A 13,104-nucleotide genomic window follows, 5' to 3' on the forward strand; every position below is an offset into this window, starting at 1 on the left:
CCCGCCATTTTGGGGCCGCCAGTCGACGACCTTCGTCGGGGACATGGCGGCCCACGGCCCCTCAGGATTGCCCTGCCATCGCCCTGGCTCCGGCCTCCTCACATGCCCCAGGACAAGCTGGGCCTCCATTTCTTTCCGAACTGCTCCCAGTGCCAGGAATCCCAAATCCCTCTGGGGAGGTTCAGGCCCCTCACGATGAACGCATGCCGGGAGGGCCTAGTGCCACGCTGCCAGGCGCCCCCCTTCAGACCCCAGCCCCTCGCCGCTCCTCGGCGAGACCTGGTTTTCCTCAGGCTGCCCAACAACATGCACCCCTCACCTCCCAGGGATGTCCACCTCCCCCAAGCCAGCAACCAACCCAATAAATAAGCACAACAGCTTCCTAATCCTTCAAATCCATGTGGTTGCCATGAAAAATGGCACCCGGGCGGCGTTTGGAGGACAGCTGTGCAGTTTCGCAGCTCAGTCAACGTACTGATCCCATGGTGGCTCGAGCAACACCAAAGTCTTGTCCCTGCACAGGGATGGCGGACCAGGTTTAGGGCGAAACGATCCTCTGCGGGCAGCTGGCAGGGACATGCACCCACAGCAACACCCCCCAGAGGGGTGGTTTTGGGGTTGTTTTTCATCCCATCCCCATCCTCTGCATGCAGATGTCTCGCAGGGCAGCTCAGTCCTGCCATGAAACACGAGGGGCCCAGGGGAGTCTCCTGGAGAGAGCGGGGCCATGGGGCTGGGACTGGGGCAAGGAGCAGGACGAGCAGAGGAATGTACCAGGAGAGCGAATAATTCCTCTGGGATAATTTTTCTCGCTGCTCCAAGCTATGGTTTTGGAGGTGTTGCTGGCAATGAGATGAGGAGCGGTCATAGCTGGAGCCATTCCCACAGCTTCCTCCTCTTCAGAGCATAATTTTTCCTCAAATACGTGCAAGTTCCTGCTGCAGCCCCGGCGCTGCACCAGCTCACATCATGGGCCACCCTGGAGCAGGACCAAGGGTCCTTGACATCTCCCTGTGGAAGCGAGCTGTCAGTCCCTCTTCCCAGGGTGAGGGTTGAACAACTCTGAATGCAGAAGAAAGCCGCTGGAACAAGAGAGGGATTCACCCCCCTCCACTGTCCCACAGCTTTACACTCACAAGATTCAGCTCCGGGGAGACCCGTAATTATCTATTTCCAGCATCTTCAGCAGAGCGTGAGGACACAGTAGTGCAGGATTCAGTGATTCATCAGTGACCTTCAGGCACCATAGATGTCCTGTTAAGGGGGACTAAGATAGTCTACAGAGGCTGGTAGCCGGTCTGCTGTGACTTTTAAATTCTACATTACATTGCCTTTAATTTGCTTTAAAAGTGGGATAATTGTATCATAAAAATGGCATATGATACCTATCCCTTCATTACAGTGGAATAATTGAGAGTAGCAGAATAAAAGTAACAATAGCAAAGTAAATTGTAATATTTTGCAATATTTTCAGTCCAGGTTATTTTCTAAAGACACAAATCATCCTCCTCCTGAGCTTATCATCTTCCTCCCAAGAGCCGGCGGTGCTGGGAGGCAGCACTGGTGTGCACTGGTGGGATCATGCCTGGCGCCTGGCGCTGTTTCACTGCTCGGTCCCCTGCAGCCCGGCATCTCCTCAGCTGGGAAACCACAGGCTGAGACGAGTGTCTTGCTGTGGAAGGAGTTCAGAGTGGCTCCTGCTCTGACAGCTAAAGTCAAAGCACAGCAGAGCTCGAAGAACATGTTTCCACATAAAACGCCCTTTGGCTGCAAGCAGCAGCTGTGGCTACACTGAGAATGACTTTTATTTGAAACATATTTATTGACATTTGCGTCCCCTCCCAGGGGACACCATGCAGACAGCTACAGTCCTGTGTCCTCCTTGGTCCTTTTAACTCCTGACACAAACAGATGGGCCGGGGGTACCCTCTGCCCATGAGGGCCCAAAACTGCCCCAGGGACCCCACTGCTCTTGGTACCCTCAACACACGAGTGCAGCTGCTCCTGGTGACCAGTGATGCCCGAGATCCTCCCAGTTCACCCTCTCAAGACCTTCAGCAGTGCCTGGAGCAAAGGTTACATCTTCTAATGTCTTCATCTCGCCAGTCCATCCCCATCAATGATGCTGGTGTGAGACCCACCACCTGGAGGCCTCCCAAGCTGCTCTGCTACCTGAGCGGTACCTCAGTTGCTGATGGTCATCGTAAAAGATCATCCATTTTTCAACACGGATGGCAAGTTTTCAGCCAAATGCTGACCCTGGTTTAGGATTTCTCCTGCTTAGCTTTGGGATTTTACCAGTAGAGGGCAGGCCGGGATTGCACTGCAAGCGGAAAAACGCGTAAGCGCAGGAGGGAGAGCATTTCACCCAGGGCAAGGAACAGCAGAACTCAGATAAGCAACATTTTTCACCCAGGGGAATTTGGGAGAGCAGGACTCGCTCACTGCTAGAGCACCTGCTGCATAGCAAATCTCCCGCAGCCTGGAAGTGGCCTCGTCCCCTCCAAGTAGCAGGCAAAGGCTCGTTCATCAGGACCCTGTTTCGTTCCAGCCCTGCTGCTGTCAGAACTGGAGGGGTGTTTAACAGCGCTGTGTGCCACCGAGCAGCCCCAGCCGGACTGCGCTGAACGCAGCCCACGCGTTCCCATAGGCCTCTTCATTATGTTTTTTTGCCTGAAGAACAAGGATGAAGAGAGTGCGCGGAGAGTTCGGGGATTTCCCCTACAGGGTAGATCAAAAGTTGCCAGGATGTGTTAGAGAAGACATTTAGGCTAAAGAAAACCCTGGGGAAAAAAATGAAGCTCCAGTCCCGGGCTACTGCTCTAATCACCATGTTGCTGTGGGGAGAAAACCCCACGGGCCTGAACCGATGCCCTCCCACGCGCTCCAGCTCCCGTTTGATCAGCAGAGATCAGGAAGTGGTTTTTTTTTCACTGTCTCTGTTTTGTTTTACCACTGTAGCCCACGGGGCTGGTTTGTATGCCTGCCTCCCACAGAGGGTAATTTGGTTCCTCTCTCTGGCTGAGGCCACACCAGAGCACTGAGCTCCCACCGCCGCCTCCAGCCGGGTCGGGGCAGCCCAGGCACCAGTGGGACTACCCGTCATCAATAGCCCTATTATTGCTCTTGAAGTTTCTCTCCGCTTCCAGACGGATGCTGTGTTACTCCATCACAGCTGCAGTTGCTCCCTTCCAACAATTCCCAACACAGCACTTAAGGCAGGGATTTATGGGCGGTTTTGAAAGGCATTTTGGAACGAGAAGGAGTTATGGGAAAGGAAGTTGAATTCCCACCATTCCCCGGAAAATTCTCCCAGCATCTTTCACGAGAAAGATCATTTACTGGTCCTTTCCTCAAAACAGAGACAAGCTCTCAGCTGTGGCTCTTTGTTTAGTCCAAAGCGTTTCCCAACAGCAAGATGCAGCAGGGGTTATTCTGGTCCTGCTTGCAAAGGGTCAGGAGACCGAGGCGAGCCCTCGGCGTCTGGCTGCAAGGCTCTGCTGGACACGATTTGTTCCCTGACATTTTTGTGGACGCTGGTAGCTAAATGAAATGATTTGTTCTCAAGCCACGGATTATTGCCAATCTCAGGGCAAGCGTTGCTGACTATCCGGCTGATTTTGACTCACATAGTGGTTTGCAAAGTAAAAAGTCACGGGACCAGAGTTACGAAGAGCAGCAGCTATAAAACGACCAGCAGGGATGTTACCTTACAAACTACATCTTACCTTTTTTGAAGCTTTTCAGGAACAAAAGCTCACCTGCCGCAAAACTAGCAGTCATCCAAGCAGGCTGGATTAGCAGAATAGATTCACATCGACACTACATTTCACAACCAGGACAGGGGTTTGAAAGACTTTATTTGACACCTTTGCTGGATGTCACAGCTCGTGAATCTAACAGCTCTGCACAGTGTAAAGTGAGGCCAGGCTACTTGCTGTGAGCTCTAGCGTGCCAACCAGCCACAGGAACAACCGGGGTCCGCGAGGACCTCCTCTGACTTTATTAAAAGGGAATATGTTGTTCCTGGCTGATTCTGGCACTTCAGGACAAGGGTGAGGAGAAGTAGCAGAGGCATTTCTGTGTGTTAAGTGCGATGACTTTCATCAAAACAACTGGGAGGGACTCACTTTCAAAACAATAGCAGATAACATACATGCACATGGCAGATACAATCTGTAGGAACGAAAACCCCAGCTCATCCACATGGTCTAACCGGCTGTGCGTTTGACCTGAGGCGTGGGGAGAGCCTCTCCCATTCAAGAGAGATCTTCTCCCTCTTTTTTATCTTTCTTTGCACTGACCTTTCCACACTTTTCTCTCTTTTCATGTCACAGTGCTGTAGAGGCGGGCGAGACTCCTCGGGGTGGGCATGGAACTGGGTCCAGGCTAATCTGCACGTGTATCCCAGCAAGTCAAGGCACAGATGCAGGGAGCAGGGACTGTTCAGACGAGGGGGAGCACTGGGAGACCCTGCCCTGGCCACCATGGCAGTTAGGGACATGGCACAGGAGCAGGGTAGCTCAAGAGCTTCAAGTTTCTGTTCCTTTCTGCCCGAAGAGGGGAGGACAGCTGGAGGAGCAGAGGCATATCTGCTGCGTCAGTTATCTAGGGGCACGCAGGCCAAGGCAGAAAAAGCTCTCGGGAATCAGGACAAGTGCAGACCCAGAGCTTGCCAAGGTCTGCGGTGAAACCTCAGTGGCTTTTCGTCCTGGCCCAGGGAGAGGCATGAGCAATGTGAGACCAAAACATGGTGCTGAAGAAAGAAAACAGAGACGTTGTGGGAGGAGAGGGTGAGGGATGCAGGGCTAAGAGAGAACAAGGGAGGCACTTCAAATGCAGGCTGGTCCGACCTATTCTCCCCCCTTTGCAGTCACGGCTGTTCAGCAGGGGACGGAGGAGAGACGGCTCCAGTGGGGAGACTGGCAGAGGGAAAGGCCTTTTCTTCTCACTTTGGCCGTCAGAGCCTTCTCCTCCGTGACAGACGTCCCTTTGAAATCCTCTGTCTCACCTCATCTCATCTCGCCTCTTCACACCTCGGTGTGGAGCAAGGGCTGCAGAAGCCTCCCTCCGCCCAGGCACCCTGGCCAGCTGCTCCTGCACGGGTTGTGCAGGGACCCAGCACAGGCCCTGAAGACACGGCAGTATTTCAGCTCGGCTGTGGGAACGAGCTCTGTTAAGCTGTTGCCTCACTCCACCTTAAGGGCACATAAGTGGGAAAAGCTGGTAATGCAGCCAGGAAAGCATGGGGATTAGCAGGCAGCCAGTTTGTTAAGGGAGCTGGGGGGGTTCTAGCCTGCCTTGCCGGGTGCCAGCAGTGCTGGGGAGAGGGGTGAGCTGCGTCCCTCCCACCACACCAAAATTAGGTGCCGCAGCTGGGGGACGCATCGCAGGGAATCAGCATGAGCAAGTCTCTGTCTGGCAGCTCTGAGTCCCCAAGGAAGTAAGACAGTATTTCAAGGCTGGCTTTTTTCCAAAGGAGAGCAATGCTGGGCTCTGCAGAGGGGTTTGCTGGAGGAGGGACAGGGTTGGGATCTGCATGTGCCCCCTCCCTCGTAGCCAGAAGGGTCTGGAGTACAGCCGCGTGCAGACAAGTGCATCAAATTGGATGTGATTTACGTTTGCAGGCATCACGAGGGAGAGGACATGTGATGGTGAGGCAAGGAAGGCAGTGCGAGGAGGGAGGGAAGAGTAAAGAGAATTTTCTTTATGGATCCTTGGCTTCTGCAAAGCAGGAAAGATGCCTTTTCAACTGAGTTTGTTCTTAGGCCTGTGGGCAACGAGTGCTGAAGAATTCCTGTCTCCGAAGGGGAGGGGAGGGTCAGAAAGCCCCGATTTCAGTCGCCCAGGAGCGGCAGATCCTGGATGTCCCAACCCTGATCCCCGGTCCCTGCGCAGCAGCACCCAAGGCGGGAGGCACCGTGTAAGCCGGTGGAACAGGGACGCCGGCGGAGGCTGGCGAGAAGAGGAACGTCGCGATTTGGCTGCTCTTGGACGAACCCTCTCTCAACACGCCCGCTGGCGACGGCATCCTGGGCACAGCTGCTACAGCTGCAGACGAGCCCGTGCCTCGGGCCCTCCGGCTGGAAGAGGCCATTCTGCTGGCCAGGAAGCTTCGGCGGGACGGCAGCATGTCGCTGGGGACACGGCGAAGCGGGGCTGGCCTCACAGCAGTGCTTGGGTAAGCCAGGGAAGATGCAGTCAAAACAACCGGAGCGGGAGCAGCCTCCCTCCTGGGGATTTGCACGGGGCCAGCAGTGCTGTGGAGGAAGGACCACGGCCACGTCTGGATGGGCAGGAGGGAAGTGGCCACAGGCGAAGGCTCCATTTCTGCCACGTAATTATTGAGGTGGGAGAGGAGTCGCAGCCGGATGGGGTCGGCAGCGTTTTGGCCCTCGAGGACACCTAGGTACCTGACAACTTCAGTGAGACATTCGCGGAAGCCGATACTCCTGTAATCCACGGCCAGAGCTCGAGCATCTAAGAAGCCTGTAGGGAGAGGACACGGGTGACAGTAAGTCCATGCAGAGCTCAGGAATGTGCTTTGATTTCACTACCCTCTCTAATGCACTGTGTATTTCACTTGAGGCACTTTGCTGCCGTGTGATATTACTGAAGCAGATAGCCAAGTGGGTGTCCGAAAGGCCTGGACATTTGCATGCGTGAGAATAGCATCTGCGGTTATCTCATCGGGATAAAACTGCCAGGGTCATGAAGCCTCTTACTCCAGCATGTGAGACGAGCAAGAGGTTTCATTAACCGTGCTCAGGAAGGAAGAAATTTTTCCTATTGGACTCTGTCAGTTACCCCTGCTGGAGACACGACTGTGGGCTAGATGGGCACTGGGTCCCTCTTTGCAAATGGACCATCCCCGGTCTTGCAGAACAGCGGGACACTGTGTCTCCTCGATGCACAGCTTAGCACCGTTTTCCTCTGCCTGGGTCCCAATCTTTATACTTCATTTAAACAGATGTCCGGCTGAAGGACACAGGACAGCGGCAGAACCAAAACCACTGGGCCGAGAAAGCTCAAAGCCACAAAAATCAACAAGACAAAATGCAACCGATGGCTGATTTTTAGGCTTCTGCTCCCTACTTGCAGCTTCATGAGACGATAAGCAATAAAGCAGAGAATGTCACAGCACAGCGAAGCGCTGGACCACTCTGCTTGACGGGGTCTCTCCTGACAATACAGCCCTTTGTTGCAGTGCAGTCAAACTGAATATCTAAACAAATGTTCCAGACCAAGTTACAGCCCTGAACCAAAGCCTGGATGCCAGCAATGTCCCCAGCAAGCCAAAAATGGGTGGTAAGCAAGCCAGAGGCTTCTTTACTGGAGCTGTGATCTCCATCCTGTTAACTGGAACAGGACAGAGGGTCTGTACTGAGGTCTCAGTACAAATAAGACCTTTGTTGAATTTTGCACAGGGCTCCCTCTCTCTTCTTATAACAACCAAGAACAAAAAAAAAAAGAACAGAAAGGGAAAAAAGCCTTGTTTATTTGCAGAGTCCCCATGCAGAATTCAGCCTCTGCAGGAAATGTATCCCAGGGAGGAGGTAAAGAGTTTAATATCGTTTTTCTGGAAGCAGGCTCCATTTCTGAGCAGGACTAAGCGCGTCTCTGGCTGGCAGCTTTTAGCGGGGTGTGCGTCAACAGCAGTGGTGCTGTCCCTGTGGGTCTTTGGGACTTGCTATCCCACATACCCCAGTCTTCCAAATATATGTATGGGATGCTGACCCACATGTTAGACATAAGAAAAACAACGGGGCAGGAAACATCCATCTGCCCTCCCTCGAAAAATACTTCCCTTGGGAAGCAGGCAGGGCAGCATTCGTTTTGGTGCTGGCTGGTGTCAGCAAGGCACACCAGCACCAAGATATTGCTTGCTGCTGAGGCTGATGGGGAATTTTCCTTCCAGGTTTTCACCTTCACCTCACCCGTACGCTTATAAGAGTGGTTCTTACCTGTTCCTCCAGTGGCATGAAGCATTTTTAAGTGATCTACTGTCATTTGTAGAATTTCTGCCTTCTCCAGCTTGGAAGACCCCTGTGTGTTGGCAGCAGGAAAAAAAGAGCAATTCATCATTTTATGGTCTAGGGTTTTGTGCCTCTCAGGAGCTGGGTTTTTCCCGATGACCTCCTCCCCGAAACCCTCCTGAAGCCCAGGAGTGCTCAGATTGGAGCAGGGCATCGGCTCTGGTTTTTACATCAAGTGAGTAGAAAATGGAGCTCCTTCCCAAGATTCCCTGATGCAAACTGAAAATCCCCATTTCTGTGCATCTTCATATCTGCAAAACACTTTCTGGATTGATTTTATCCTCCCTAGGGCTCCTGAATATTTGTTAATACTGTTTTACCACCCAGTTTCACCACCTACTTACTCCCTGAAGTGATGATGATAAGAAAGACATAGCAATGCTCCAGACTTTCTCATTCTGAGGGCTCTACCCTTACACTGCTGAAATGCAGCCCGCACAGGAGGATGAATGGAAATCACGGACACACACACCTGTTTCTCGAAGGCGGTGGGCACCAGGCGCCGCAGTTCGGAGAGGCTGCTGTTGATGCGGTCACGGCGCCGCTTCTCAATGATCTGCGGGAGATTTCCAAGTGGAGAGAAGAAACCACAGTCGTTTACGGCCACAGCTCACGGGTTTAAAGCCCTCATTAACAGCTATGGCAGGTTGAGAGAGGCGCTTTGAACAGGGCCGTATAAGTAAATGTTTTGGGTGCAAAAGCTGAGCAAAGAAACATTAACTGATTGGTGTGATAGCCCCAGGTGAAATTGCTCTCCTCCACCCCTATCTCCACCCCTTTCTGCCAGATTTGAGGCCAAACCTCTGCAAAAAATCTCCAATTGGCTGTGGGGAGAGTTCTGCAGGAGATGGAGCAGGGAATGGTGTAAAGTCAATTTTGCACTGTGTCCCCACAGTAAGGACGTGCCAACAGCACCCCACCGCACACAGGGATGTCACGGGGAGCCCTGGCACACAGCTGGGACCAGCCTGACCCCCCAGGGAGACACAGCACAACCACCCTGGTCAACGCAAATGAGACTCACCCCTCTCCGTTTCTTCCTGGCTTGTATCTGAGATGTCGTAGTGGGAGACACAGACCTGGAAACATGGCTGGAAAGGAAGAAGAGGGAATCATTTCTTGCGCTAGCTGGAGAGAAACCTCTGTTGCACATATGCTTTACACACGTTTGCCATCTGCAGTTTCCCCCCCTCCCCGAATAATGTCTTCTGTGGTTCCCATCTCATTTTTACCCACAACACAGAGCTCAGGAATTGGGGACAGGGAGCCAAGCAGAGACTCGAATCCCACTCTCTCCCCTCCGAGAGTCTCCCATCAGCCTGGGACAGATTTCTGCACCAAACTGCCCATCCGCTACCAGGCACACGTCCCCTTCAGTCTCAGCCCGTGTTGGCATCTCCACGGGGCTGGAAAAGCAGCGATCCGAGCTCCGGAGTCATGGCCTTTTTTTTTTTTCCTCTCCATGTGCAAACCTCCCGGCTCTCATGTCTTCAGCCCGTGTGGCATCTCCACGGGGCTGGAAAAGCAGCGATCCGAGCTCCGGAGTCATGGCCTTTTTTTTTTTTCCTCTCCATGTGCAAACCTCCCGGCTCTCATGTCTGAGCCTGCCCTGTCTGCAGGGCTTTGCATCTCGGAGCTGCGATAGCGCGAGCATGTATCTGAGCTCCCACCCAGGGCGGCAGCAAAGGGCTGGTTGCTCCTCAGGGTGAGGCTAACGGCAGCGTTGATGTGGTTTCTGAGGGCTTCCTGGAGAGTCGCTTCACAAACCACAATTTTTGGGGTGGGCCGTGATATTCTGAATGTGCGGACACCCCTGAACCAGACAGAGAGGGGCCAGGACCCAGGCAGGGGGAACACCCGGCACGAGGTGATGGGACCCTGCCTGCTGGCCAACAGCCCCGGGGACCAGCTCTAGCTCAAGGGAGACGGGGGGACAGGCTAAAAAGAAGGGTCCCACAAACCATCCTGTGCCTGGTGAGCACGGGTGAGGCTAAAGACACCAAAGGTCAGCACTAGACATGCACGGTGAGGCAAAGTTCAATCCTTAGGTCCCCACAGAGGTGAAGTCTCCGTAAAGATGGATAACCGGCCGTGGGAAACTCCTTGGAGCAAAACCCCTCTGCCTGGGGGGAGGCCGGCTGGGCCACCTTCCACCTCCCCCGAGCGGGGTTTCTCCCTCTGGAAAGCGGGACTGGCTCGGGGCTCTTTCTGCGCCTTACGAAACTTGGCGCAGGGATGTTAACACGCAGGCGAGACGGCAGTCTGCAACCCTGGCCAGCACAGCGCTCCGGAGGGACTCGGAGACCGCATAAGACACACAAATCAGGAAAGGGGCATTTGGGTTCACCCCATCAAATCAAAATATTTTTCAGTTTGACGAAGCATTTTAATAGCAGTCTATTAAAGATGTTTCTGCAGAGACAGTGCTGTCTGCACAGCAAGCCAAAGACTAGACCAAACTCAGCCCATTAAAAATACGTTTTGTTGGGCCCAAGTGAGGTGCTTTCAGAAGTGGTTTTACTGCTGACTGCTCCACTCATCTCCATACAGGTACCCTATTTGAATGTCTGCTGGGTGGGCTTCCTCTGGGCATAGGTGCTGGCTGGCTTCGCAAGTATGAACACGCGTTGCCAGTATACATAAACGCACATATGATGAGCACGTATGATGTGAAAACGGGCTCTGCACGGACGCTGGGGTGTTATAAGTGCAGGGGGTAGGTACTGAATTCGCCTGGCAGCGCAGGAATGTGGAGTACGCGTTCAAGGAGTCCGTAACAGTGAATTTTGAAACTGTCTTTGCAGAGGTGTCCGAACGCATTGCTCTTTGTGAGCTGCAGTTCCAGATGTGGATGTAAAAACCTAGCTTACTGCAAAATATATTTTAAAAGCATGTTTGACAGATTTGAACCACATAAAAGATACCGTAACTATATTCTCTGATGATTAAAATTTCTGCATTGCTCTTTGCTTGATTTTATAATTTACAGCATAACTTTGGCTTTTTATTCAAAACAAAAAGCAAAAAAACCCCCCCAAACCGAGCAGTATCTTGCACTTCTGCAGTGACCCCAGAGTCTAAACTTGCTACACGCACTGAACCAAGCCTCACACCCAGAGTGACTCACCCCCGCTCTACGGGGGAACTGGTTTGCCCAAACCACGCGACCGATGGGTAATGGGGCTGGGAACCCCGGCCAGACAGCCTGACTGCCTCCCTCTGCCCTAATCGCTCCACCTCGCTCCCCACCTGGAAGTGTTTCATTTTGCCCGATCCGCCAGCGCCCCATGCAGGACCGCATTACTCGGGGTGTAAACTCGTCAGGGCAGGAACAGCTCTTTTGGCCATGTGTTTGCGTGACATGAGCAACAACATAAATGTATACAAATACCACCAGATCACAGCGCTGCCCGGCTCTACGACTGGCTTGAGAAGACAAACGTATTAACAGCACCAGAGAGAGATCAAAAAATTAATTGTTACTGTTCACTGAAATAAAATATTATGACAATTCCTCCATTTCATCCATCGGGGTACTACAGACTCAGTGTGCTGCGCTGATGTAAAGAGGTGGGATATATTTCACCTGCAGCAGGAAGGTAGGTTAAATATTGATGCACTTGGAAACTCTCTGAGGGGTTGATGAATTTGTGTAGGACATTATGTGTTGGACATTCCCAACTCTGCCCGTGACCGTATCAGCGAGAAGCAGACTCATGAATTTAGTCCCACGAGAACCTGAGCTTGGCACCGGGCAGGGCGACTTCTCCGCTCAGGATACCAAGCAGCAAGAGGGAATGAATTCATCTGGGGCCTCGCTGGACACAGAGGGAAGGGGGACACTTCGCTACTGAAACAAGAGTTTAAAAGCAGCTGATTTTTGGACGAGAACAAGTAACAGAGCCCTTCCTTCATCCCCAGCGCCGTCTGCACGCTCAGAGCCCGGGCATGCCCGCGAACGGCTGACACAGCATGGGAACCCGGGCTGCGAGCGGTGGCTGGGGATGCCCTTTGCCAGCAGAGCCGCAGCCCAGGGGAACGCGGTGCGAAGCCCGAGGCCAATGCTGGGGAACCACGCAGAGGTCCTGTCCTCGCTATTTCACCAAGCGGCAAAGCCCTGGAGCCAAAACTGCAGCTCAGCAGCGATGGGATGGAGCCTGCGAACTGTGCAGGCTTAAAGCAGGGCACCCTTCGCTGGCCAGACTGCACGGGCTCCCTCTTTAACAAAGATCAAAGCCCCAGCTGGTGCATTACAAATGCATCAGCAGAGCAGAAGCGTTTCTCATGTAAAACCTCCTCGTTTCGTCCACGTTCCCCGGGAGCCCTCGGATCGCTGGGACTGCAGCGGCATCCAGGCAGCTGACGGGTGCCTTTGCGCTGGGGGGGGAGAGGGGGGGCTGCCCCATCTCGGGGTGCAGAGCCCTGCGAGCAAGCAGGCTCCCGCTAACGAAGATCAGAGCCGCCCGTCTCCCCACCGGGCAGGAGAAGGCAATTGCGCTGGCTTTAATGAGGCATTTTCTTGACTGCAATCAGCTCGTAACACAGCTTTAATCCTTGTATTACGACTTGGGTTTCCTTGCTGGGTCAGTCCTAACGCCAGCACCAGCCCACACTTGCACGCTGGAGTGATCCCACACACCCCCCCCCGCCCGTCCTTGCCGAAGGGGTTAAGCGAGGTGCCAGGCGACTCCCGGCGAGTCCGTGGCGGAGCCCGGTGCTCTCCCGTGCCATGCCCCGGCAAGCACCGAACTCGGCCTCCCCGAGAAGCTCGCGGGGAGCTGCTGCAAGCCCCGGGGCAGAGCAAACGCCGCGCCCGGTGCCGGGGACCCCCGCTCCAGCCCGGGCTCCCCGCAGGATGCCGAGCTGCCCCGCAGCAGGGACCCCAAAACCCGACTTCTTCCCACCGCCCCGGCCGCCGTGGGACGGACCCGTCCCCCGGGAGGGAGCTGCCGCCGGCAGCGTGTCCTCACCTGTACTCCTCCTCCCGGCCCACGTCGATGGTGCCGTCCGACTCCGTGTCGGACGAGCTCTCCTCGCACAGCCGCTTCATCCTCGCAGGCGGCGCCGG

General features: G+C 54.0%; 1 protein-coding gene across 1 annotated transcript; it reads right to left on the minus strand.

Annotated features, from left to right (window-relative positions):
* Positions 1 to 3,848: 3,848 nt before the first annotated feature.
* On the minus strand, positions 3,849 to 13,096 carry HEYL (hes related family bHLH transcription factor with YRPW motif-like). The gene is made up of 5 exons (XM_009284796.2): positions 13,007 to 13,096; positions 9,061 to 9,127; positions 8,509 to 8,592; positions 7,965 to 8,046; positions 3,849 to 6,489 (listed from the first exon to the last, which is right to left on the minus strand). Exons 1-5 carry the CDS (start codon positions 13,084 to 13,086, stop codon positions 5,822 to 5,824), a joined length of 981 nt encoding a protein of 326 aa, XP_009283071.1. The 5' UTR covers positions 13,087 to 13,096; the 3' UTR covers positions 3,849 to 5,821.
* Between the last annotated feature and the right edge of the window lie 8 nt (positions 13,097 to 13,104).

This window comes from Aptenodytes forsteri, unplaced genomic scaffold, assembly GCF_000699145.1.
Source record: "Aptenodytes forsteri isolate BGI_AS27 unplaced genomic scaffold, ASM69914v1 Scaffold7, whole genome shotgun sequence".
Classification (NCBI taxonomy): domain Eukaryota; kingdom Metazoa; phylum Chordata; class Aves; order Sphenisciformes; family Spheniscidae; genus Aptenodytes; species Aptenodytes forsteri.